Source organism: Xenopus laevis, chromosome 1S (genome assembly GCF_017654675.1).
Source record: "Xenopus laevis strain J_2021 chromosome 1S, Xenopus_laevis_v10.1, whole genome shotgun sequence".
Lineage (NCBI taxonomy): Eukaryota > Metazoa > Chordata > Amphibia > Anura > Pipidae > Xenopus > Xenopus laevis.
In genome coordinates, this window is record NC_054372.1 from 64,997,561 (window position 1) to 65,023,663 (window position 26,103).

The 26,103-nt window shown below is 37.1% G+C and overlaps 1 protein-coding gene across 3 annotated transcripts in view; it reads right to left on the reverse strand.

Moving 5' to 3' along the window:
* Positions 1-26,103, reverse strand: part of bmpr1b.S (bone morphogenetic protein receptor type 1B S homeolog) — a 265,162-nt gene that overhangs the window by 67,630 nt on the left and 171,429 nt on the right. For 2 of the 3 annotated variants that reach the window (XM_041579676.1, XM_018243406.2), the window contains one exon: positions 6,108-6,302. In XM_041579676.1, coding sequence (XP_041435610.1) covers positions 6,108-6,180 — 73 coding nt within the window. In that variant the 5' untranslated portion in view covers positions 6,181-6,302. Of the gene's footprint in view, positions 1-6,107; positions 6,434-26,103 lie in introns of those variants that run through there. The other variant, XM_041579675.1, reaches the window with a different exon arrangement.

Here is a 26,103-nt window from a genome sequence, read left to right on the forward strand (position 1 = left end):
CAGTTGCAAAGTAAAGAAACCAAATTAGCTTGGATTGAAGGGAAACTGTTGCTGAATACGTGAAGATTCTGTTCATTGCAACCCACAGCCTGAAGCAGAAAGGTGGGTCCCTCTAGGGGAGCAGAAGCCAGTGGGAGGGTGGCTCAAAAGATCAGTTAGGTAAAAATTGTCTTAAATAACTCAAACTACAGAAGGGTGAGTGAATTACCCAAGCAACCATGCACTGATTTGAACAAGAGACTGGAATATGAATAGGAGAGGCTTGAATAGAAAGATGTGTAACAAAAAGTAGCAATAGCAATACATTTGTAGCCTCCATTTGAAAGCAGGAAAAAGTCAGAAGAAGGCAAATAAGTCACCTATAATAAAAGAAAACATGAAGGCCAACCAAAACGTTGCTTAGAATAAGCTATTCTAGAACATAATAAAAGTTAACCCACCCCTTTAAAAACGTGTATTCCGTGTCAGTAAGTTACAGAAGGCAAAGCAACTCTGGGTCCCTATTCTTCTAAATCAGGAGTGCCCAAACTTCACTAATACAAGGTCTACTTTTAGTGAAGTTGTCCCGTTATGATCTACAGCCATAAAAGCATGGTTAGCATTCTGTTCCATGGAAATTATTACTTAAATATTGATTTACAAGAAAATGTATTTTGCTATATTTAATAAAACAACTATTTCTTATGTAACCTAATAAATATCTGAATGAAAAGCATGGAACAGGAGGGTAATTGTTTTTTGACAGTGTCTTGAGATCTACTGATCACCATCTAAAGATCTACTAAAGATCTACTGGTAGATCCCGATCTACCTCTTGGACACCACTGTTCTAGATCCACCATGTTATTAAGGTTTAGTTTCCAATTTGTCTGAATAAATAAACAAACTGTATAAATGTGAGTGCAAAACAGTGCAGTACAGCTGCAATAACCTTTCTGTCAATTCAGCCCAGAATGTCATGTCTTTAGTGTACAAAGGAAACAGAAAGGCGATTAAACCAACACAGTAAACTCATTTGCTACATCTGCTCCAGAAGAGAGATCCCCATTTACTACTGATCTATTTTTAAAAGAATATTTAAATCCAGAACAGGTCCCTTGAAGGATTTTGTGCCGAACAGGTGCTTTATGACCTTGTTTAAAAAGCTGTTTTTAGTCCCCTGTGTTCCTGTTAGAAAAGAATGATGCTGTCACTGTTCAGTCCTTGAGAGACTATCGGAATAATCTTAAAGTTCGATCAGGAGCAAGCACAAGAGCTTCACTTAGGGAGTTTCAGTTTTCACATTTTTGTCACACACTGTCATTTTGTAACCTCTATATCAACGATTCACGCAATGCAATGTTACACTATATAGACAACAAGTATGCAGTGTCAAAAGAAATAATAATGATCTTTACATAGACAAATAATAATCTTATACACTATAACCCTGAGGCAAATACTTGAAGGTACTGATATCAATGTATATTCATAAGACAAACCTTTTTATAGTAAAGGGAATAATACTGCCAACTGATGGCGGAAAGTGCTACAGTTCAATTTCCCTGCCCCACTTTAAAAGTCCAAAGGATGATTTACACAAATGGCACATTGTACCTTATCACTATACTATATGGTGATATGGTAATACAAACATATATAAGTAGAGAAGCACCGAATCCAGGATTCAGTTTGGGATTCGGCTTTTTTCAGCAGGATTCGGATTTGGCCGAATTCTTCTGCCCGGCCGAACTGAATCCTTTCCCCGGGAGGGAAATCACGTGCCTTTTTGTCACAAATCAAGGAAGTAAAACATGTTTTCCCCTTTTCATCCCTAATTTGCACATGCAAATTAGGATTCTGATTGGGTTCGGTATTTGCCCGAATCTTTCACAAAGGATTCGGTAGTTCGGTCGAATCCAAAATAGTGGATGCGGTGCTGAATCTATTATAATCAAAAGACTCCATCATTATTTAAAAGAAACGTTTTTGCATCTGTCTACAAAATGCAGCTCTGAAGAAGCATGTTTAAAGGGGTGGTTCACCTTTAAGTTAACTTTTCTAAGCAACTTTTCAATTGGTCTTCATTATTTATTTATAGTATTGTATAGTTTTTTTTTTAATAATTTGCTTTCTTCTAACTCTTTCCAGATTTCAAATGGGTGCACTGACCATCTAAAAAACGCATGCTCTGTAAGACTACACATGTATTGTTATTACTACTTTTTATTTCCCATCTTTCTATTCAGGCCTCTCCTGTTCATATTCCATGCTGTTATTCAAATCAGAGCAGGGTTGCTAGGGTTGCTAGGGTAATTTGTACCCTAGCCACCAGATTGCTGAAATTGCAAACAGGAGAGCTGCTGAATTACAAGTTAAATAACTTAAAAACCACAAATAAAAAATGAAAACCAATTGCAAATTGTCTCAAAATATCATTCTAAAAGTTAATGCAGAGGTGAACAACCCCTTTAACTACTAAGTGTAAGAAGAAACTCTAGATACAAATACACAGGCATGAATGTTCTACCTATTCCCTAACTTTATAAAAGACAGATCAGATTTCTCATGGGAAATCTTTGTTCATTCTCAGACAAATATTCATTCCTTCTGCATTTTGACCTCTGTGACTTTTCCTGACTGGCTAGGAAGTGCAGCACATGGGTCTGATTATGTCTATTCGTGGCCAAATTGGACATAGATCAGGGCATTTAGTGCTCAGGTCCAGCTTAATGTCTATTTTTATTGCAGATTGTCATTAATTACCCAGCTGTATTAGTTCCTAGTACCCAGCATCTACCACCTGTTCGGTAAAGAAGCACTTCTCAAAGTTGAGCCAACATTTTCTTACATAATGACATACCCTGCCATGTAGAAAGACTATATATAGATAGGAAAATAGATGCACTTATGATCCGGGCTGTAAACTTGCCTGGGGAATGGGACAGAGGTGCCAAGTATTAACATTCACGATTGGCATGCCTCATTCAAAAAAAAAAAAAAAGGTCACTGAAGGTGACGGAAACAAAGGCTTAATAAAATACATCTTGAATCCAAGTCCTGCAGTTACGTTAGTGTGTGTACTTGTGTGTATTATTGTACACAAATGCACGCATAAATAAATCTAGATAAGTCCTGTAGGACAATGACCTTCAGACAAGAATTTAAGCATATAAGAAATACAAATGCCAAGAGAAGGTGACAGATACTCAAAGGAAAGATCACTACCCATACTATTACACATAGGCCTTGAATTGTGTTAGCTCAGCATCAAACAAGGACAGCTGCATAATAGTCCACGTGAATAAAATGTTCTAGAGTCATCACTACATGATGACATATCATGCTGTCATTAAAAAAATTTCTCCGCTGAGACCAACAGTCATTATCACGCATGGCATGCAATCACAGCATGATCAATTCAGGATATGGTCTGATATAGTGTGAAAAATTATCATCTCTCCCACTGGGTTAAAATAATATTAACAACAGGCAGACACAGGGTCAGCTCTAGGAATGGAATTTTGAGGCCCGCTGAGTTTGATTTTCCAAGCGGAGGCACCCATTTGTCAGACGGGACAACCCCAAATCATTAATGTGCTTTCGAAAGTCTTTAAAACAGTTATGTTTGTCAAATCTGACAATATTAATGGATTCAGTTGGGCACTATCCAGTTTGCTGAACAAAACAGCAAAGCCTGATGGGGGTTCTGGGAACTGTAATCCTACAACTGATGAAATTGTTAATATTAGTTAATATTATTCATTTATTTTGTCAATAATGTCAATATCAATAATATCTAATATCAATAATAATATCTCATGTTGTTTCCATGTTGCAAATTCTTTCCTCTAGTACACTTGTCTAATGAGCCCCGGCGTGATGTCTGTAATAATGAGGATGATACTTATGATTCAGTATTAGGATATTTGAAAAGTTGAGATCTCTAGAAGCTTCGGCATTACTAGCACTGTTAGTTTATTGCTTTCCAAGTATTTATCAATCCCAAATCCAACTGCAAAGACAAGCCACGTTACTTGCATTCTTTTTTCACAGCAGATTGCCATCGTTTTTACAGTTTTACAACCAGCAAATAGATCTACTCAGACATCATTACTTTTACTAAAAACCTTGTGTCCAGGATACTTGCCCATATATTACTCTGACAAGGCTAACAAGTAAGGGTGCATTTGCTGCTATATTATTCCTAACAATATGACAAAGAAGCTCTAGGTCCCAAATAAAGATGTTATTTTATGAGCATGTAAAACTCCACTTGAAGAAAAGATTAGTAGCCTGGCATCACGTATGTAAGTATGTCACTTTGCATTTTACAATGCCATAAACATGCACATTGTTTCTCAGAGACAGACATGTAAAGCGAAAGAACAATATTTCTCAAGAAGCTGTCAGCGTGAATATGGGTGAAAACCTTGAGAGTTTCTAGTCAAAACAATGTGTTAAAAGAAAATATGCCTTATTAATACACATGGTTTAATCTCAGTGCGGGGTTCTTTAACTAGTTTGTTGGGTTATTTTGCACAGAAAGTCTTATATGGCTTTATTTATATTCATCAGTATGTGTGGATGCTGCCATACTGCTTAACTGTTTTAAGTTAAAATGGTGGTGGTGTGTTCTTTTCAAAGATAGAACTTGTATCAGTATCACATTTTAAAACCCAACTGCCTCAACCAACTGATACCTTTGGGTGTCAAAAAAGCACCGTTAAAGTGTCCTAAAAGAATACAACCCAGCATTGTGTTGCTGAGAAATGGAGGGGCAGCACAATGCACTAATGCATCACAGTATGTTTAAAACTTGTCCTGTGACATATAGATAATGGTGCTAAAGTATGACAACCAGAGGTATGGGATTTTCTTAGAATTCTTCCTACAACACTGAAACACCCTCTATAGTGAGACAATAATAACACATTACTTAGCGCATGTTTAGATTTACCTCAAGAAAACTTTTGAAGGATATATCAATAACTAAATAAATAAAATTCAGTAGGTCAATGATTTTGTGATAGAACACAAATCTATATATACAGTACAAAGCTATCTAATATTCTTAAAATAAGTGTATAATTCTAGATAATTATTATATATCAGCATCTTATCTGGACAGAAGACAAAGTCCCAAAAGAAAAGATTGTGGATCTGATCTGGCCAAAAATGAATAAAGAAATCCCAACAGGAAGAGCTTTAGCAGAGCAGAGCTAAAAAACTTTCATTGCTGGAAAGTGTTAATGCCAGTGCACTTAAGGAGACTTTGCATTTCACAGTATGGCTTTCAGAGGGGGCAATGAGAATGCTATTCCATGGAGGAACCCTGCCGAGTGGTACTAATTCATGGCAAAAACCCTTTTACACAAGAGGATAAAAGCAAAACTTGCAAGCTGACAAGAATTATTACATTCTTGAAGTGTGACAAACAGTGCGGCACCAGAATAATAAATGGCCCTTCCAAACTCTGCTCCTTTTTATTTACATATTTTAGAAGGACTGATAATTCCAAACATCTGCAAGGCACGAAATGTGTATTTCCAGTGCTCTGCCTCTCACGCAGCATGAGCCTTTACTTCACATAACAAGGCAAAGATTCACTAGGTCCTCTTTATTAATAAATAGCCAATAGTTTTATGGGAAAAATTTCTGTTCCATAAGAACCCATTCCATTCCAAGAACCATGCCTTAAGGCTACTAGAAAACATGTAAACACTCAAAACCAGTATGATTGTTTTGCCATCAACATAGAGTAATGTTAGCACAATTAACAAGGTAAATGGTACGAGCTTGTTATTATAGAAAATGTTTAAATAGCACACTCCTCAGGAAGTGGCTTTGCCATATTTTGGGGCTTTCTGGAAAACAGGTTTCTCACACCTGTACATTATTGCCACAGACAAAACACTGTCTCTAAGCACCTTTATATTTTAATTCAGTTTAGAGAGTTAGTGCTACTTTTGTACTGAGTTGCCAAAGAACAGCATCTACTTTGTAAAATGTCTAAAAATATAATTATTTCAAAACAAAACAGTTTTGTTTTCTCAGCAGAAGCATAGCCACTGCCAGTGCACAGACTGACAGCAGGACAGAGGGAAGCCGACCGAGTTTTAGCTTACCTCTTGTATGCAGGGATAGCAACATAATCAAGGAAACGTGAAGCTGCCAATTTCTTTCTTCCAACCAACCCATCCCTTGTGCCGGAGAGTTCTGTAATAAAAGTGTGGTCTCCTTTACAATAAGACTCCACTCTCTGTTCCTCCTTTGTGTGATAGTCCAAGAGCCAGCTCTGTCAGTTCCTCAGGCCGGAAAGCCTGTGAAGAGAATGTGAAAGGCAAGCTTATTACAAGCAAGATCTGTCACCACAGAGGGCTCAACTGATCACCTCGTGGGGAAGACAACAAAAGGAATCCCAAGCCAGGCTGCATTGCTAAAAACAGGAGCTGGGTGATTGACTGCCCAGATGAGAATTTGTATACACATGGAAGCCTTATCTGCTCTAAAGCTGTTAACCTCTTCACCACTGCTAACAGCTCATAGTCACTTATCAAGTTGAAGTTGAATTGCTTCCCAGCAGTGATAAATGTTCCAATTCACACAGTCATAACGGATTGGCAAACTTATATATTCAAGTACCTGGTGGGTGTCAGATAGAAAAAGTAGTTCAGAAAGCATGAGGATTTTGTCAATGGGGTTTTTTTGTCCAAAATGAAAAGTATTTGAGATCAAATAAGAACATAAGGATAAATACAGTAGAGAAATAAACATTGCATATTATAGCATTGGTATGAAACAATTCCTGCTTTAGTTTTAATACCATCACAATATGAGCAGTATGCTTGGTACAGGTGAACTACTTATGCTTTCTTCTAATTTATAAATGTCAACACATTCCACAGCAATGTACAAACACGTTAAGTTAGAATTATATCATGACATTTTAAAAAAATATTGCACAAAAATAGAATTTAATGGGCCTTTTTACGAATTTTCAAGGTCGAGAAACAAAACTTCAGCGCCAAGAAAAAAACTGCAACAAAACTCATGCAACTTTTTTCTAATTTAAGATAAAACTGCAAAAGAATATTCCCACGAGCGATTTTTCACACGCCAGCAAGAATCACATTGTTCATTTTCAATGGGGCTAAAAACTTGAATGTTTTAATGAACCAGGAAAATAAATATATAATTAAAGCTGTTAGAGACAATTCCCATTGACTCCTATTGAAAATCGTCAGTTTTTACTTGCTGAGTTTTTACTTGCCGGGTTGGTGACTTTTCGTGGTTTTATTCTTTAATAAATGGTCGACTATTCGAGGTTCCAAAAGAATTTTCTCGAGTATGTTGCATTTTTTCTTGAATTGTGAACTTTTAATAAATTGGCCCCTTGTTGTACTATGCTGGTCTTAGTCTGACTGCAGAACTAGGATAAAAATTCATTTCTTAATAATTTTTTCTTATTGGTGATTGTTATTACTTAATGTTAAGATTTATAGAGTGCTAAACTTAGGAAGAAATATACAATTTTATAAAACATAGCCTGTTTAAAATTTGTCTTTTATATGTTTGCCCATAATTTTAGAGTTAAATATGTAGGATGTAGATTTTGTGTGAAGGAAATATTCTTCTCTGCAAGCGAGTACTTTAGTATAGTCATTTTGCTTGAATCTTGAAAATTGAATAAATAATTCATTAAATAATAATAAGAAGAAGAAGAAGAAGAAGAAGAAGAAGTAGAATCTGTATTTATACAGTGCAGACAAATTACACAGCACTTTACAGAGATTATGCCAAATTTCCTGCACCAGTGGAGCTTACAATACAAGGTCTCTATTACATTCACACAAACTATAGTCAACTGTATCAGGAGCCAAAGAACCTGCCTGTAAATCTTGGAGCTGCAGATCTAGGACCCCAGCACTGCAAGTCAGCAAGGCCAATCATGGCACCATTGTGATGCCACAGTCAAAGGAAAGAAATCTTTCCAAACACTGTAGAACTACATCTACCAAAATACTCTGACAATAGGTAAATGACATGATCCCACTAGCAGCTACCTATTGTCAGAGTATTTTGGTAGATGTAGTTCTACATCTGATCATCATTAAGGTTGTCAATCTGCAAAATATAAAAGGTTACAGATTGACAACCTTAATGATGATCAGTACACATCATGCCTGCAATGAACAGTTTTCCTTATTTTGCTGCAGTTATTGCCAGTTTAGAGAGGCATATTCATCATCTAATTAGATACAATGAATATAATACTCCCCCCAAAGTTCAAAGTCTAATAACATTCTTCTTTTAAAAGTCAAACTTTCCGTAGATTTGACTTGCTTGGCGACTAATCTCCCCGTGTGCCACCACACGTAGTTGTATAGCAGCTAAAATATTTAAATATAGTCACATGAGATTCAGATGCAAGTTCCTTCCAGCCCACTCTACTCCCAAATGCACCACATTCCACATTAGTGGCTACTGACAGCACAAAGGAAACATGCTCACTTCAGTCTCAGAGGAAAAAAGAGATCTATCACACTGTTATGAAAAAACAGATCCACTCTCATTCCCTCTGGTGTTTGTTGGAATCACCTTCCCTTGATTCACTTTTCTGAACAAGTTTACAATCATTTATAGTACACAACTTGCCACAGAGAACAAAAGTCTGATGGAATCTTGGTACCAGAAATGCCTGCCCAAAGCACAAAGTGGATGATGTGTGCCCCAACTAGTATGGTATGACTGTCACTGCAGAACTCTGTGTTGAAGCCTAGATTACATGTGATAAGGGTGACCTTATTTGAGTGTTCACACATTATTAACTCATAAGGAGAAAGCTGAACACAAAAGTGCTTCAGATGTCCAGGGCATCAATCGCATTCACAGCATGGAAGCTGCCAAACTTTGCTTCCATTTAACTCCAAAGGGGATAAGAAGTCCTAGGCAGACTTAATAAAGTTTCAAGCAGTGTCACAGTCTATTCATGCCCCTATTGTTTCCTTTAAAGTATGCTTTTCTCCAAATTCCCATACCGTTACCAATAGCAACAGCTGTTTTTTAACAAACACAAGTGCAAAACAAAAGACTGGTAGGAGAATAAGACAAAAAGGACTGTCCCTCTTTGTATACAGCCGTTTCAATCACTTGATTTGCTAATTTTGCAAGAAGTGAAAAGCCTAGGGATTTAAATGTAATGAGGGTCCAGAAAAGGGGAAGTTAAACATTGTTACTGTGGTTTCATTGCAAGGAGACACTGCAGAAAGTGTGACTAACAAAGTTCCCACCAGTCAATGTGATTTTATTGTAGACAGTTGGCAGGACTGAATAGACCAGTTGTCCCCAACCTTTTTTCCCTGTAAGCCACATTCAAATGAAAAAAAGTTGGAGAGCAACATAAGCATGCAAAATGTTCCTGGCAGTGCCAAATAAGGGTTGTGATTGGCTATTTGGTAGCGTCTATATGAGCTGGCAGCCTACAGGAGGCTCTGGTTGGCAGTAACCTGGTTTTTATGCAACCAAAACTTACCTCCAATCCAGCAATTAAAAAATAAGCAACTGCCTTGAGGCCACTGGGAGCAAAATCCAAGGGGTTGGTGAGCAACCTGTTGCTCACAAGCCACTGGTTGGGGATCACTGGAATAAATGATAGGAAGACTGCTTAAAGTGTAAATCATGCTTTTTGTTCTGTGAGTATATGCCTCATAGACTACATACCAAGATACGGTCTAGCTAGCTAACTCTGATTTTCAGTAATTAATTCATACTGAAACATGATACATTTGATAAGTGAGCTGTAAGGGGGAAGGGCTGCTGTCTTTGGGAATAGGTACAGCAGCCCTATCCTTAATATAAGGGTTGCCGACTACCACTGTTAATAAGGAGATTTCAAAACCAATTTTTAATGCTCACATTATTTAAAGTTGTTGTTAACAACATTGGTACACACGGGCCATTCCATACATGAGATAGACATGTATGTCCTGAACTACTGGAACAGCAGAAACTGAAGAAGAGCTGCAGTTTAGCCAACTGATGGAAATTTGCAGTTAGGACAAATAATCCTTGATCCACCAGAACTGTAGGATTATCAGTCTAAACAATTGTCTAACTGGCTATACATGCCCAGAAAATCAGCCAAATTATTTTACAAATGGCTTGTACTGCCAGCATAAGATACAAAGTGGAATGCCACGAGCACAATAATAACCTGGATCTCAGGCTTGAGAAAAACGGTGCATATTTGCATTTTTAAGGTTTGCAAAAAGAATTTTAACTTCTCAAAAGATTTTATGGATTATGGATTTATGGATTTTATGGATATGGATTTCTCAGACAACTCAAATGTCACACGTATGTGCCACATTTATAGCCTTAGCTTGGAGCCTCTGGCTGGAGCTTCTGATGCATATTTTACACTGTGTCAAGGAATGTTGGAGGCTAGAGTGGATAATAAAAAGGTTAATGAGGTCCACTAAATCCCGAAGTTTAGCTTGGCATCCATTTTATTCTCATATCTGGAAGTAATGTGTGTAGATTTTAGGGGAAACCTCAGCAAGTCCTGAATTTTTGTTCTCTCTGTTGATACACACTACACAAAGACTGACCTATTTTGGCACAGCACGTTCAGGAAGGAAGCGAATCATGCTATTTGCTGTCTAATCAATAAAGATCCATTTCAAGGCAATATGGTCCATTGAATATATTTGCATTTTATTCACATTATAAAAAAATTATAATGAGGACCAAGCTAAATGGCAATATTTTAGGGGAATATTTTCAGTAGGCTGTTGCTGGTGATGTTTCTTCACCTACCAAATAAATAAAATACGATTCTCTACTTATTTTTCATTGAATATTGTTAAGATTTGATGAAGATGGTGAGAAGCTGCAGAAGTTGTAAGAAGTTGGATCTTGTTAGCTTGAAACTCAAAAATGCATCAACTCATCTTCGAGCCCATGAACAGGGCAGGCAATGGTACATTATTTTCTTCTTCTTGTCTGAAACCCACTCACAAGTATGTGGATTGCAAAGCCAAGATGTCATGGGACAGGCCACCAAAAGCTCCTGCTGATGTGGCACCACTGTTTCACTCAGCCATACTCAGTTAAAGCTCCTTTGTTGTCACAGAAATAAAGTGTGTTCCACAGTAAAGGATGAGGTCTGCAGTTTAAAGGCTATTGATAGATCATATACATGCCTCACAAAGACTATATTTTTTATGTGCAATATCTGCAATATGGCCAAATGTAATGTAATGCTACATTAACTTGTTTTCAGATAAGAATACATGGGATACTCACACTGGGGGGATTTCACAGTGGTTGGTACATTTCTCTAAATGACTATGTAGCTCTAGGAGCAATCAGCCATATGGCAGATGCTGCAGGCCAAGGAAATAATGACTATCCTACATCACAAAGAACTTTAGTTCAGTTCAGATGACAAAGGAAAACTGTTCCTCCCATAAACATATCAAAGAGTAATAATTCCAAGCAGACAAAGGAAAACTGTTCCTCCCATAATCATATCAAAGAGTAATAATTCCATGCATACACCACATGCTCTATTTTAGGTTTAGAAAAAGATGTGCTTAGATGATGGGAGAGAATGGAATTAGACAGTTATTTAATATATAAGTATTTTGTTTGTATTCTATCTTGCTGGCCCCATATGGAACAACTTTTGGAAATCTGACTGACCAGTCAAAGGTCCATGGGTCAGGTATATGTATAATCTGCCCACACATGTGGATTGTCAAATTGCACTGCCCTGACCTATCACCCTGCTGGTTAGTCTGCATGGCTACACAGTTCAGTTCCGGTGTGGCGTTAGAGCCCTGCATGACTACAGTCATGGTCTTTGGCAAATGAAATTGCTTTGCAACAGGAAAGAAAGTACCTCAGGCAACAGTGACAGTTATTTTTTTTATCACTTTAACAATGATCTTTGCCTGATCTGGCCAACTATGATCTGATGCCGCCTTCTACCAATAAGATTATCCAGTCTATCTGACCGAATCCCTTTTAGCTATCATTCAGAAAACCAAGAACACCTGAGGTGGCAGCCCCAAAATGAATATTTAAGCAACAGTTTATATTATATTAAGTGACATATTAAAGAATCTTACCAAACCGGTCTATATGTATTTAATTAAATATTGTCCTTTTACATCTCTTGCCTTGAACTACCGTTTTGCAATGGTCTGTGTGCTGCCTCAGAGATCACCTGACCAGAAATACTACAACTTAGTTGTAAAAAGAAGAAGTGTGGAAGCAAAACACAGAACTCTGTCTTTTAATTGGCTCATGTATGGTTTGTTTGCAGGGCCGGAACTAGGGGTAGGCAGGGTAGGCGCCTGCCTAGGGCAAAATCATTGGGGGGAGAAAAAAAATTGTATCTTTTTTTTAGGCCATTATTAACGCATGTGTATGTGTTTAATAACCGCCCATCCCCAACGACCTTAGCGCTGTCAGTTTTGTCATTTTTGCGCTCCCTCTTCACCCCTCCTGCTGGACTGTACCTTTCTTCCCGTTGGACGCATGCGCAGTGGACGGCGGTGGCTGCGCATGACGTCACTGTATCGGTTGACGGTACTTGTGCTGGTGTGGCTCTTGCTGGCTTACCTCACAGGAGAAGTAACTTTGGAAACTGGATATTGGAGACATTTTGGCAATTTTTTTTGGCACACTGGATGGCTGCTGGCACAGGTACACAGGGGGGAGGTTGTGGGGCTAATTGAATATGGTTGCAGTGATTCAGGGGATCCTGGTGTGGCTCTGGTTCTCTCACACTGGAGCAATGTTGGAGAAGGGTTAGAAAAAGTTTGGAGACAGTTGTTGGACTAATTTTATGTGGCACCGGCTGGCTGCTGGCACAGGTATATGGGGCAAGTATTGGGGGCTAAGTAAAAATTTAATATGTCTGCAGTAGTGCACTGATTCACTGTTCAGGGAGACCTGGTGTGGCTCTTGCTCACTTGCATTGGAGAAGGATTTTAGACACAGTTGTTGGACCAATTTTATGTGGCGCGTTGGCTGGCGCTGGCACAGGTACATGTGAGCAGGTAGTGGGGGCTAAATAAAATATAAATATTGTATGTGGCTGCACTGATGCTGACACAGGTTCAGGGTGCCCTGGTTACATTTTTATGGGCTGGCTGCTGGCACAGTTACACAGGCTTTATGTGGGGGCTAAACAAATGTTTGGGAGGGGGGCCCTGGCCTGGTAAAATATTCTATGTGTCCACACTCATGCTGAATACTAGCACATGTTTGGGGTGCAATCAGGAAGGGGGGGGCTAGCTAAATATTTTATTTGGCTGCAGTTTCTGGTAAGATGACGGATTTGGGTGGTTATGCTACATTATGCAGAGAATACAACTTATGTGCCATTATCCTAAAAGTTAAATTAAAGGCGAACTACCCCTTTTTTTTCCTGCCTTCGCATTGTACTGTATAGAAGTGTGTCCTATTTGGCATTCAGTGCTTGCTCTCTTTTGTTGTATTGTGTTTTTATTGCCATTATACCTAATAACATATTTTTTGATTGCTTGGTATTTCTGATAAAGCACTTCTGTGTTAATACCCAAGATCTGATTATGCTATGATAAAGGGTCAGGCAGAGCATTAAACCATGATTCAAATTTTTTCCACGAAAAAAATTGTGATTTCTGGATTTTCATTGTATTTATCACACTTCGTTTTCCGATCATAGTTTTCTCTATATTCGTAGTTGTTCATAAATGTCTGCAGTGAGTTTTTTCTTGGTTTTTAAAACCATGAAAATCACTAAATATGACCATTACTAAATGGGCCTCTATGACACTGTCAAATCTGATTGGGTACACTGCTGCCTATATTTTTTATAATTCACATAGTAGATTTCTTCATTAAAAATTGAAATGGTAAAATGGCAAGGTGAAAATGGTAATGTGAGACTACTGGTTGGGGGGGGGCACCAACTGAAGCACTTGCCTAGGGTGCCAAAATACCTTGGCCCGGCCCTGTTTGTTTGGTTTGTTTGTGTGCACCATGAATCCTACAATCCCGGGGGCGGCCCTTATTTTTGAAAATGGCAATTTTCTATTTAGGATTACCCAATGGCACATACTACTAAAAAGGTATATTATGAAAATAGTTCATTTACATGAAGCAGAGTTTTACACATGAGCTGTTTTATGCAATATCTTTTTATAGAAACCTACAATTTTTTGGGGGGTATAGTTTTCCTTTAAGGGCCTGTGTGACCAAATTAAGTAGCAGATTTATAAAAAAATATGAAGTTGGTAGCCTGTATGGATTCCCAGAAGCTGGCATTTATTTACCCTCTCCTGACTGTCAAGAAAATGTATCCTTTTTTACTTTTTCAGATGCAGCCTTTTCTGTGGGTTTTGCTGAACTTGGGCTATGCAATTGTAATCAATAGAATAGTTCATGACCACAAGGTATATAGTTACAATTCTAACATATAATCAACCATTACTTTTAGAGGGGGTTATGTTCCTTTAACGAAAATATATTTGTTAAGGCTAAAGCCTTAACAATACTTAACTTAATCAATAGTAAGGAGAAATCAATTGTTTATTATAAAATACACTAGGGAGCAGATTTACTAAGCTCGAGGGAATAATTCAAATTGAAAAAAAAAATCGAATTTCGAAGTATTTTTTTGGGTACTTCGACCATCGAATTGGTCAAATTCGATCGAATTCGATCGTATCGAATGATTCGAACGTTTCAAAGTAAAAATTGTTTGACTATTTGACCATTCGATAGTCGAAGTACTGTCTCTTTAAAAATTACTTCGACTTCATACTTCGCCACTTTAAACTTACCGAGGTTCAATGTTAGCCTATGGGGACCTTCCTCAGCACTTTTTTCGATCGCTTAAAATCGCTTTATTCGGTTTGCGGTAAATCCTTCTAATTCGATATTCGAATTCGAAGGATTTTACTTTGAGGGTCGAATTCGAGGTTTTTTTAACCCTCGAAATTCCACCCTTGATAAATCTGCCTCTTTATGATAAAAAGAAAATGACGTTTATGTATAACAAATCCATGACATTATTTTTTACACATTCCAGATTTTACGCTATTAAGCAATTTACATGTTATTTCTTCAGCTTGTTTTGTAAACCCTGAAAGTACAATTAAAATGAGCTAAATAATAATGTAGAAGAATCGTATTTCTGTTATTCTGAAAAGGTAAAAAAAAAAACTACTGGCACATATGAGAACAAAGGGGCTATAACTCAGTTTACTCTACTAAGAAAGTTTAGAAACCATCTAAAGGAAATGGGAGGATAAAAGCTAACTTACAATGATACGGTGGGTTGGGAACTCTGCCCTTCAAAAAAGGCTAAGTAGTTTCTACATTATAGCAGGCTTATTTGTGAATGTTGCCTCCTTATGTGGAAATAGTCCATCTTTTCAGCTAGGGTGACCTTTGCAAGTACTTTTCTAATAAAGTATAAAAGACTATTGTTTTGTTGGCACATAGTGTTTTTTCTGAATTTAAAATTATAAATGAATTATAAATGAAGCTGCGATATTATTTGTGTCAGCTAAAGTCATGTAAGAGTAATTCAATGTTATACCAGGTCTAGTAACCCATAGCAACAAATCCAATGGTTCATTTTAATCAGGTATGTAGTAAATATTGCCTTCAATGTACTGTATGCTAAAAAGTATCAGGTAATTTATGTTGGATGCAGCTAGACAAATCACTGCAAATATACACTTCAATAAATCTGGCAGTGGGGGTACAATATGAATATGCAATTCTTTTTTACACAACTGAATTCAAAGTGTCCATATACCCCAACACAAAGAGAGAGTGGACTGGAAGAGGAAGATTTTTTCTTATTTGCTTGCTCCATTCTCTGGTTTACTCAGCAATCATCATTCAAACACCTACTTCAAAGAGAAAGTTTTGAAACGATCTTGCTGATTACACAGCACTTTAGCAGTAATTGCATCACAAAAGACAATAAGGGGCTATTCATCAATGTTGAATACAGTTAAAGCTTACATTTGTGTGTGTGTGTGTGTGTATGTTTTTAACCTACAATTATTATGGAAATGCGTTTATTAACTTCAAAATTATTTTCATGTACATCATAATGTGTGTTTTATCTAAAAAGTAACATCAAAAGCCATGGAAAGTATTGTTAATTTCTCACTGCAATGTTAAGGCCAGACAAAATGCTGGCTATGTGCTAGGCAGATATATGAAAACTCTGAACAGGGAAACTTAAGGCCCATATAACTCTTCCACAATAGTTCTTCACAACCTGATTACTCAGATGTTGCTGAACAACAACTCACAGCATTCTCCAGCATATTTTTAAAGGTTAAAGAACAAGAAGAATAGTAAACCTATCGTTCTGCCAAAAGGTTCCCAGCACTCCACCTCCTCAAAACATTGGATCTGCATTTTCCAAACCCCATTAAAAAGGCATTACTGGGCATTGTCTTCTTGAGTAGTGTAGTGGACATGGCTGCATTACTGAGACTATCCAACTGACTCCTGATGTTACAATTCCCTGTAACCCTGGTAAATATTACAGAATACCATGAAATACAAAGATGCTCTAAAAGATATCCAAAACTACTGACCACCAAATCACGAAACAACGAATATGCATGACTATTTTGTCCAAATGCATTAAAGTCAAAGGGCGTCCAAATAATTTTGACGTGCAACAATTTTTATGCGCGCGACAATTCTGACAACAATTTTTTTTTGTTGTTGTGACAAATTTTCTGCAGGCGAATTTTCACTGCAGTTTTTGCAACGAAATATGTAATTATACTGCAAATCCATGCCAGACGAATACATTTGTCCATCATTAGTCGTATTGATCGTTTTTTGCTGATGGTTTTGCTTCAGTAAGTAAAGCTGGCCATAGACGAATAGTAAAAGAACAGATCAGCTGATGTTCTGCCCCTAACAGCAATCGTGCGAAAGTTATGTCCGACCAAAGCTACTGACAGTCTCCCGAATGATCAGCAATACATGCAGAGAAATTATCATCAGCCGACAGAAATCTTTTAACCTGTCCGACCGACCAAACGACTGATCTCCGTGGGATGAAAAATGACGGGACCACACACGGTCCAAAAATCTTACGAATCCTCGATTCTTACGATTGGATCTTTGCGTCTATGTTTCTTAAACCTGACTGTTTTGCCAACCTGACTGTCCATTCTCAACCTGCCTGTTAGAGTTTCTAATACTAACAGAATCCTGCTGGATAAATATGGCAGCCCCTCATAGAGTAACATGGGGAATCACATGTAATGTAAAAGCCTTGGGCAAATACTTTATGGTAAAATCATTAAAAGCATGCAAAGACAATATTATGATAGATGTTAAAAAAAAGTTTAATTTCTGGTGTTGGTATCTCATGAGAGATCTAAACCCTCCAAAAATTGTCCCATTACACCCCTAGTTATCTAAAGAAGATGACCAATAAGAATGCTGTTGACCAAAAACCTTTCACTGACACAAGAGAAATCACCAATGAAAAAGCTGCAGTTTAATTTTTCCATGACAGAAAATACTTCCCAGATTAAGTTGCAAGAACAAAGTTATTAGTTTACATAGATCAGGTGGGATTCTCACATTTTAATTCTAACTTGATGATATGTTAATGTAACCTGGTATTTTGTAGTCCAGCACTAATTTAGAAAAGTGGTGCTGAGGTCAGTGTTAAGGACAAGTGGTTGATTTATCTTTGAAAGAAGATCATCCAATAGGAAAACTGCCTCTCAGCTGTGTACAAAGATATAGAGCTGATGGGTAGGTTTCTTATCTGAGATTCTTTTGTATCTATAATTAATTTTGGGGCAGCTCACTGGTTAATAGTGAGAGTCACTTTGATCTTGGATGGTTTATGGTCCATCTTGGAAGGCCCTCAATATGACCTGCATACTTTCTCCATGGGATGCATAGATAAATGTAATCCAAGTTGATAAAGGGGATATTATGGTCAGGGTGAACATCATTTCCTTTGTGTTATCATTATTGTGAATCTAAAAAAGGGATTTAGGGAAGATAGGTAATCAACAGCATTTGCCCAGCTGTTCAAACTGCCCAATAATGTAATTTATTAACAACTTATCTAGTGGCAGATTTAATTATGCATTTTTTATTCCAAGGTACCACTTTTTTTCTGTCATTATGGACATGATAAAACCCTACAGGTAAAAAGTAATTTCATTCTTGCTCCAATCCAATACACCCACACACACACACCCACACATATATATATATATACAAAAATGAATCCGCACTCCTAGGGCTTTGATGAAAAAACGTGATAGGCTTTATTTCAACATTTCGGCTACTACACTCAAGCCGTCTTCAGGAAGTGAGACGGCTCGAGTGTAGTATCCGAAACGTTGAAATAAAGCCTATCACGTTTTTTCATCAAAGCCCTAGGAGTGCGGTTTCATTTTTGTTGTTTATATTTTGGAATATAACCAGCACCCAGGCATGTCTCTTGTTGATTGGTGCACCAGCTCTGAACTATATATATATATATATATATATATATATATATATATATATATATATATATATATATATATATATATATATATATATATTATAAATATAAACATTAATAAATACATGTTTTATTCTGAATTCTTGTTCCCCTTTCAGTAGGAAGCACAGTGATGCAGTGCTTAGTATTGCTGCTTTTTAGCACAGAGATCCTACATTTGGTTGCACTATGCACAAAAAGTGTGTATATTTTTCTAATGCTAGCGTGGGTTTGCTACCACACTCCAAAATCACACAGGAAGGTTAATTTGCAGCCAAATAATAAGTAAAGCAAACTAGTAAATAGTGCTCATGTCCCAGACCTACAGCCTGAGATGGCATTCATACAAAGTTTGCAGCAGACACTCAGACCAAGGCACAGGCTTATAATAAAAGAAAAGTTTACTTTTACAAAAACACAAGTATACAAACAGTTTTAAGTGTTTCATGCACATATTAATAGGCCTCTGTTAAAACAAACCATAGTGTAAATATGATTAGCCAATGGCATACCAGGCTGTTTTTCTGTCTGGTAGAAACACAGATGGTGAAAAAACTAATCCAAGATGACCCACTCCTATCTGCTCTTGCTATCTTGCTGTAAAAGCACTGCAAATTTTTCAAACAAGAAAGTGTTTCTCATTATAAAGTGTAGTGCACTCTATAGAGAACAGGAAAACCCTAACACATTCCTTTCACTAGTACTAGAGAAGATTCATAGCAGCCAGGCTTGGGACAGAATAGAGGAAATCCTAAATCACCACTGTCTATGTATAGATGAAAAATGTGGAGTATAGGGAAGCTAAATCAAACTTCATACTGTATGTTTTCTAGGTCCAGAGAAAAAAAAGATACGTTTGGAATAAGTCTGTATTTTGGGAGTCATTAAACGTATTCAGGAACAAGGCGGTGAGTCAGTACAGCATTGCATATTTTATATAATATTTAATTTTCAAGTGTTTTCTGGAGAATAATATTGATGAGAAGCCCATGGCCTGAGTAAGTATTACTGGTCCTGGACCTATAATTTCCCTTTGGACAAAATTGTTAACCATTCACTTGGGTATCCAGTGCATCACTAATTTCAGTTCTTCCTACCAAAGGCTGCATAATGAATTTTGTATGTCCTGGATCTAGCAAACAAAAAAGTAGTATCTTACTCTCATGTGCATCATTTAAATCAGTAATACTTTTTCCCTGCTCCTCACTTTTTATAAATAAAGCAGAGCAGAAGAGTTCTCAAGCACAGGGGCAGAAGGGGGGGGGGTTTATATCGGGGGGTTAATAGAGAAACAAAGTGTTGGAAGTGAATTTCAGGCTCTTGAAGAAGCCAGCAAATCCCTTTGTCAGTTGGGTTCACCTGTCCTAATTTATACAGTGCAGATGTTCGGTGGTTTATTTTCTCATTTTTTTATAAAAAGAAACAGTTTATAATAATCTTGTTAAATCCTTCCTAACACTCCTTAATTCAGGCAGGATTTCCTTTGTCTTGAAAAGTGTAGTTAGGACTGGTTGTCTAAACAATATAAAAAATAGAGCAAATCTCAGGAGTGAGTGACACAGACCAGATAAAGCAATTGTGAACAGATAGAGTGAAAGCTAAACAAAGAGGCAGCCCACAGCATTTGTCACTGCAGAGCAACCATGTAATGCACTCTGGCCAGAACTCAACCCCTGCTGAATGGCCTATCCACTAACACTGAAGGGATTTAACTTTAACGTCACATTTCCATTCAAAGAAGCTGATGTTTATGGTCATCTATTGTGTGTCCATCACCAGTGGTGAAACTTCAACATTGTTTCACATGAAGGTTCACAGATTAGGTTTTGGGAGCATAACCTTCATATTTATGCATTAATTGCTTTCCTCGGCTCTAAAGCAGGTTTCTCTCACTTCAAAATTTTATCAAATATGATTTTTTTTACTGTTTATGGAATAGTCTAGGTTGACAAATTGACTCTTTTTCCACAGGTCTCATCCAACTGAGGTTAACTGCTTCCCTCAAACCATTTATATTGTTCTAGGGGACAACATAAAAGCAACACTGCAAAAGTAATTACAAGTAAAATGACAGACAAGAAATATACTAAAAATTAGGGAAGGACTATCCCCTTTATTTTATTTTTTGGTTTCGGCTAAATACTGAACCGAATCTGAACCCTTGCTCTGGGGAGAAATTGCTGACGTGTAAGCAACAAATTTTCATTATATAGGGTTCCGATTCGGTTCAGCCAAACACTTTTATTCTGTTGAATCTGAATCCTGCTAAAAATAGCTCTGATTTTTTAAAAATTCCAAACCGAATCTGGGATTCGGTGCATCCCTACCATGGGGATAGGAAATGCTCAGATTATAACAAATAGAGCTCCTGGCTAAAATAATTTGGCAGAACCATTCACAAGGGTGCAAGGGGACATCATGACAACCAATCAGATATTTGCTTGCTACTGCTTTACCTACACCTGTGCAACACTTTTGAAATACTGCATGGCAACATCAAATGGTCAGCAAAATGATGTGACTTGGGCAGATAATGATGTCAGAGGCTGCGCAATGTACTTCGATGATGTCAAGAGCAGGATAATGATATATATGGGTGGATATTCAACATGTTGGAAAGAATGACTAGATGTCCCAGTGTAAAGATTTATCTGTGTTTCAGAGCAGTGAACTTGGACAGGTGATTTTGAACAAAAGTTGAAGCATTTATTGATTACCAGTTTCTTAATGCTAAACCCGTTATCTGCCTATATTTATAATTCATGCACATGGGATTGTGAATTGGCTACTTCTTACTACAGCAGTGCTTCCCAAATTTTTGAAATAGCCTCCTAGAAGTGGCCTCAAGTAGTGGCAGTGGGGCTCAGCCTCAAAACGAATTAAATATTTGGGAAAATGCCCATTTTCTGAAAGCCCAGCTAATAGCCTTATTATGCACTCGAGGGGAGAAAAGGAGAAAAAGTCTTGCAAATACTGTCATACAGTGTTTTTTTAATTCTTTTATGCTATAAAATCTAATAATCTGAACATTTAGTTCTCTACTAAGTCCCAGCTACTAGGTGAAGGCACAGTGTCACACTCCAGTGAAATCCTTTTTGGTTACATCTCTACTTCCATGCATACAGATTCAATCATTCACAAAAGTTTTGCAGGTTCTATGAGCCACACTTTATTCTGCTGCTAGTTATTACTTGTCTCTCATACATGCAATGCAAAACATTATATAAAAGAACTACTGCAATAATGGTATGATACTGTTTTATAAGATTGCAAAAAATAGCCAGAAACATAGTTATATATAGTTAAGTTGGGCTGAAAAATGGCCACAGGCATCAAGTTCAACCCCTCCAAATGAAACCCAGCCACACCCTATGCACACCCACTGAAACTATATATACCTATATCTATATTAATTGCAAATTTTAGTGTCACTATAGCCTTGGATAGTATGCTTGTCCAAGAAATTATTCAAGCCCCTTTTAAAGGTGTTAACAGAATCAGCCATCACAACATCATCGGTCAGGGCATTCCCCAACCTCACTGTCCTCACTGTGAAGAACCACCTACGTTGCTTCAAATGAAAGTTATTTTCTTCTAGTCTGAAGGGGTGGCCTCTGGTCTGATGATCAATTGTATGGAAAAATAGATCTCCTGCCAGCAGTCTATAATGCCTTCTAATGTACTTATAAAGTGTAATCATGCCCCCTTGCAAGCGTCTTTTTTCCAGAGAAAACAACCCCAAACTTGACAGTCTACCCTCATAATTTAATTCTTCCAGCCCCATAACCAGTTTAGTTGCACGTCTCTGCACTCTCTCCAGCTCATTTATATCCCTCTTAAGGACTGGAGTCCAAAACTGAACTGCATATTCCAGGTAAGACCTTACCAGGGACCTACAAAGAGACAAAATTATGTTTTCATCCCTTGAGTTAATGTCCTTTTTATGCAAGACAGAACTTTATTTGCTTTAGTGGTCACCAAATGACACTGCCTGGAAACAGAACATGGATTTGTCATGATGTGTCCTACAAAAAAAAAAAATTTTCAAAAAATAAAATAAAGTAAACTATAAAGGGGCAGTTCACCTTCAATTTAAAGTTAAGCATGATGTAGTGATTATTGAATATTCTTTGCATTTGTATTGATAGGGTCCCATTTACCCTTGCAACCATGCAGCTGTCTGAATAACAGACTGGACGATGAACAGGAGAGGGACTAAAAACATAGTTGATAAGATGAATGATAATTGATGAGTAATATTGAAAGGGATACTGTCATGGGAAAAATTTTTGACTTGACATGACTTGGGGCAGCTGGGAAATTGACAAAATGTCTTGCGCTTTTGAGAAATGGATTTCAGTGCAGAATTCTGCTGGAGCAGCACTATTAACGGATTCATTTTGAAAAAAATTTTTTGTCCCATGACAGTATCCCTTTAACTAATATGCTAAAAAAAATACATGTAAAAGTCTGAGAGTATTGTGAGGATCTATTACAGTGAATTTATTTTAAAAAAGCCAAGTAAATCCAAGTTCATCATATATCTTAAACAGATTAATATTACAGGTATGTGATCCATCAGGAAACCTGTAATCTGGAAAGCTCTGAATTATGGGAAGGCCATCTCCAATTTTAATCAAATAATTCACATTTTGTACTAGTTTTTTTACTCCTGTTTACACTACTGGCAATAAGTCTGCAGGCATGCCCTGTGATGTGTCACAAAGGCAGCATAATAAACAAAAAAGGGCTTTAAAAATTTTACTAGCATATTCAACAATATGTTTTGATATATTTGTTTTATTTCATTATTTGTCATTGCTGTAACTATTTACTTGATGCATATGCACATATGATCAATATTGAAACATGGGTTTATTATATTTTATTTTTGCAGTATATGGTGACATTTTGTTATTTTTTGTGGCCTATTTTTACATGAATGTATAAGGTATTCTCCTGTTTGTCAAGAAATTAAATGCAAGAAACCTGGCATTGGCCTGGAAGCTTGCGGGCCAGTTGGTTACTAAGTCCATTTACCCAGAACTGTTTTTTTGTTAATGATAGCAATATGACTTTTAGGTTTTTCTTTACATGAATTCTTTTTTGATGAAGTGCCACAATGAGGCATGAAATGCGTCAGGTGACTAGACACATCATGGTTTAGTTAAAGGTCTCAAGGAAGATACCTGTTCATGTTTATAATGTTAACTTGGCAATAAAGTTTTTACATTACATAGTTACATAGTTAAATTGGGTTGAAAAAAGACAAAGTCCATCAAGTTCAACCCCTCCAAATGAAAACCCCTCCCTACTTTTAATTAAATTCTATATACCCATACCTATACTAACTATAGAGCTTAGTATCACAATAGCCTTTGATATTATGTCTGTCCAAAAAATCATCCAAGCCATTCTTAAAGGCATTAACTGAATCAGACATCACAACATCAACCGGCAGTGCATTCCACAACCTCACTGTCCTGACTGTGAAGAACCCCCTACATTGCTTCAAATGAAAGTTCTTTTCTTCTAGTCTGAAGGGGTGGCCTCTGGTATGGTGATCCTCTTTATGGGTAAAAAGGTCCCCTGCTATTTGTCTATAATGTCCTCTAATGTACATTAATTTTCACCCGTGGTTGTTAAGGCTCCCGTCAATCCACTACTCTATGGAACTCTTTTTTAATTGCCTTGTTTCATAAACAGAAGAGAAATGTGCATACAGTAAACAGACTGTCCACTATTAAACACAAATAATTGAAACTAATTCCGTGGTTGCCAGTGTTTGCATGATGGGTATTTAAACTGATTTTGTTAAAAGTTAAAGGCAAATGGAGATCCACAAAAGAAAAAACATTAGCTCTTTCTAACTGACTTGCTTTTCATTCATTTTTGGCAACCTAAGATTTAATAGCATTATCACAAGCGGAATTTTTTTTTAATCTCTTTGCTAATTGCATTGTTTCTGCATTTATGTGTTCTTGGTTAATGTGACTTCCACTTCTCAAAGGCCAAGAAATAAATATTTTGCATTATTCATTGTAATAATGTAGTATTTCCTAACCTGTTAAAGCCTGAAACCCCCACAGAGAATAAATGCTGACATGCTCATATTAAAAATTAAAAAAAATCTAAGGAGATGGCAAATTGACAGGCTAACCTTTATTTAGGCAGGCATATCATAGGGTGTGTTTTCTTAAACCTGTCAACGCCGGATATGTTCACTGGGTTTTGACTATGGTTAGGGACAAATATCTTCTAGGTAGGGAAGGATAATGTTTCTGACAGTGTTTATACTAAACAAATTAATTTCCATCATCTAACTGCAGGGCCAACATCAAGAATCGACTTGGTTCTCATAACATATAATAATAAATATTTTTTAGGACATTTCTTCACCTTATAGCATTGACTGGTTTTATAAACTAAACAAAGCATTTTAAAAAAGCATTGGATAGGAACCTTTTCAATTCCTCCCAAAAAAATCAAAGAGGTTACAAAAAAGGCACATTGTGTGTCAGGAAAGAGCCATTCTTACCAAGGAAAGACTATCCATTGTACAGAGGTATCTAGGTATAGCTAATCCTAACATAGCTGGTTTAGGAAGTTCTTTTGTTTAGCCAGATGTGCAGGATTTATGAAAGAGAGATGTGCAAAAGCTGCCCACCCCGTGTCCCTTAATCCTGAAAAATCCTTCCTGCTTGTTCAGTTCACAGAATGTAAGTAATGTCAGCTCAGTACAAAGGTTTCGAACTCTGTTAACACAAAAGTGGAAAAGATAAAACAGTTCCACCAATAAAGGTAGGGCATATTTATTCCCTATTCATATTCCTATTCATACCTCAGTTTACATAGTATTACTATTCGGAAATCCCTTATTTTCCTTTTGATTATAATGAAACTTTTTCACAACAGAATTTATTATCACTAGACAAATTATAGTTCATTGGTGGTTAAGAATATTGAAAATGTTGGTCAGATATTTGCCTTACTTGGGCACGGAAATAATGGCCCTTATTTGTATGATTACATTTTTCAGTCACCTGGTCATCCAATAAATCACATGGGTGGTCTGTCAGGAGAAGACAGTATTCAAGACCCAATGTTTTTCTTGCCCAAATGGATTTTCAAGCTTTCCCAGTAAATATCTGCTTTCTTATGAAATAATGGTTAAAGAGATACTGTCATGGTAAATGTTTTCAAAATGAATCAGTTAATAGTGCTGCTCCAGCAGAATTCTGCACTGAAATCCATTTCTCAAAAGAGCAAACAGATTTTTTTATATTCAATTTTGAAATCTGACATGGGGCTAGACATATTGTCAATTTCCCAGCTGCCCCAAGTCATGTGATAAACTTCAATCACTCTTTACTGCTGTACTGCAAGTTAGAGTGATATCACCCTCTCCCTTTTTCCCCCCAGCAGCCAAACAAAAGAACAAGGGGAAGGCAACCAGATAGCAGCTCCCTAACACAAGATAACAGCTGCCTGGTAGATCAGCACTCAATAGTAAACAGTTACATTGAGAACAGCAGCCTGCCAGAATGCATCTCCTAAAGTGCAGG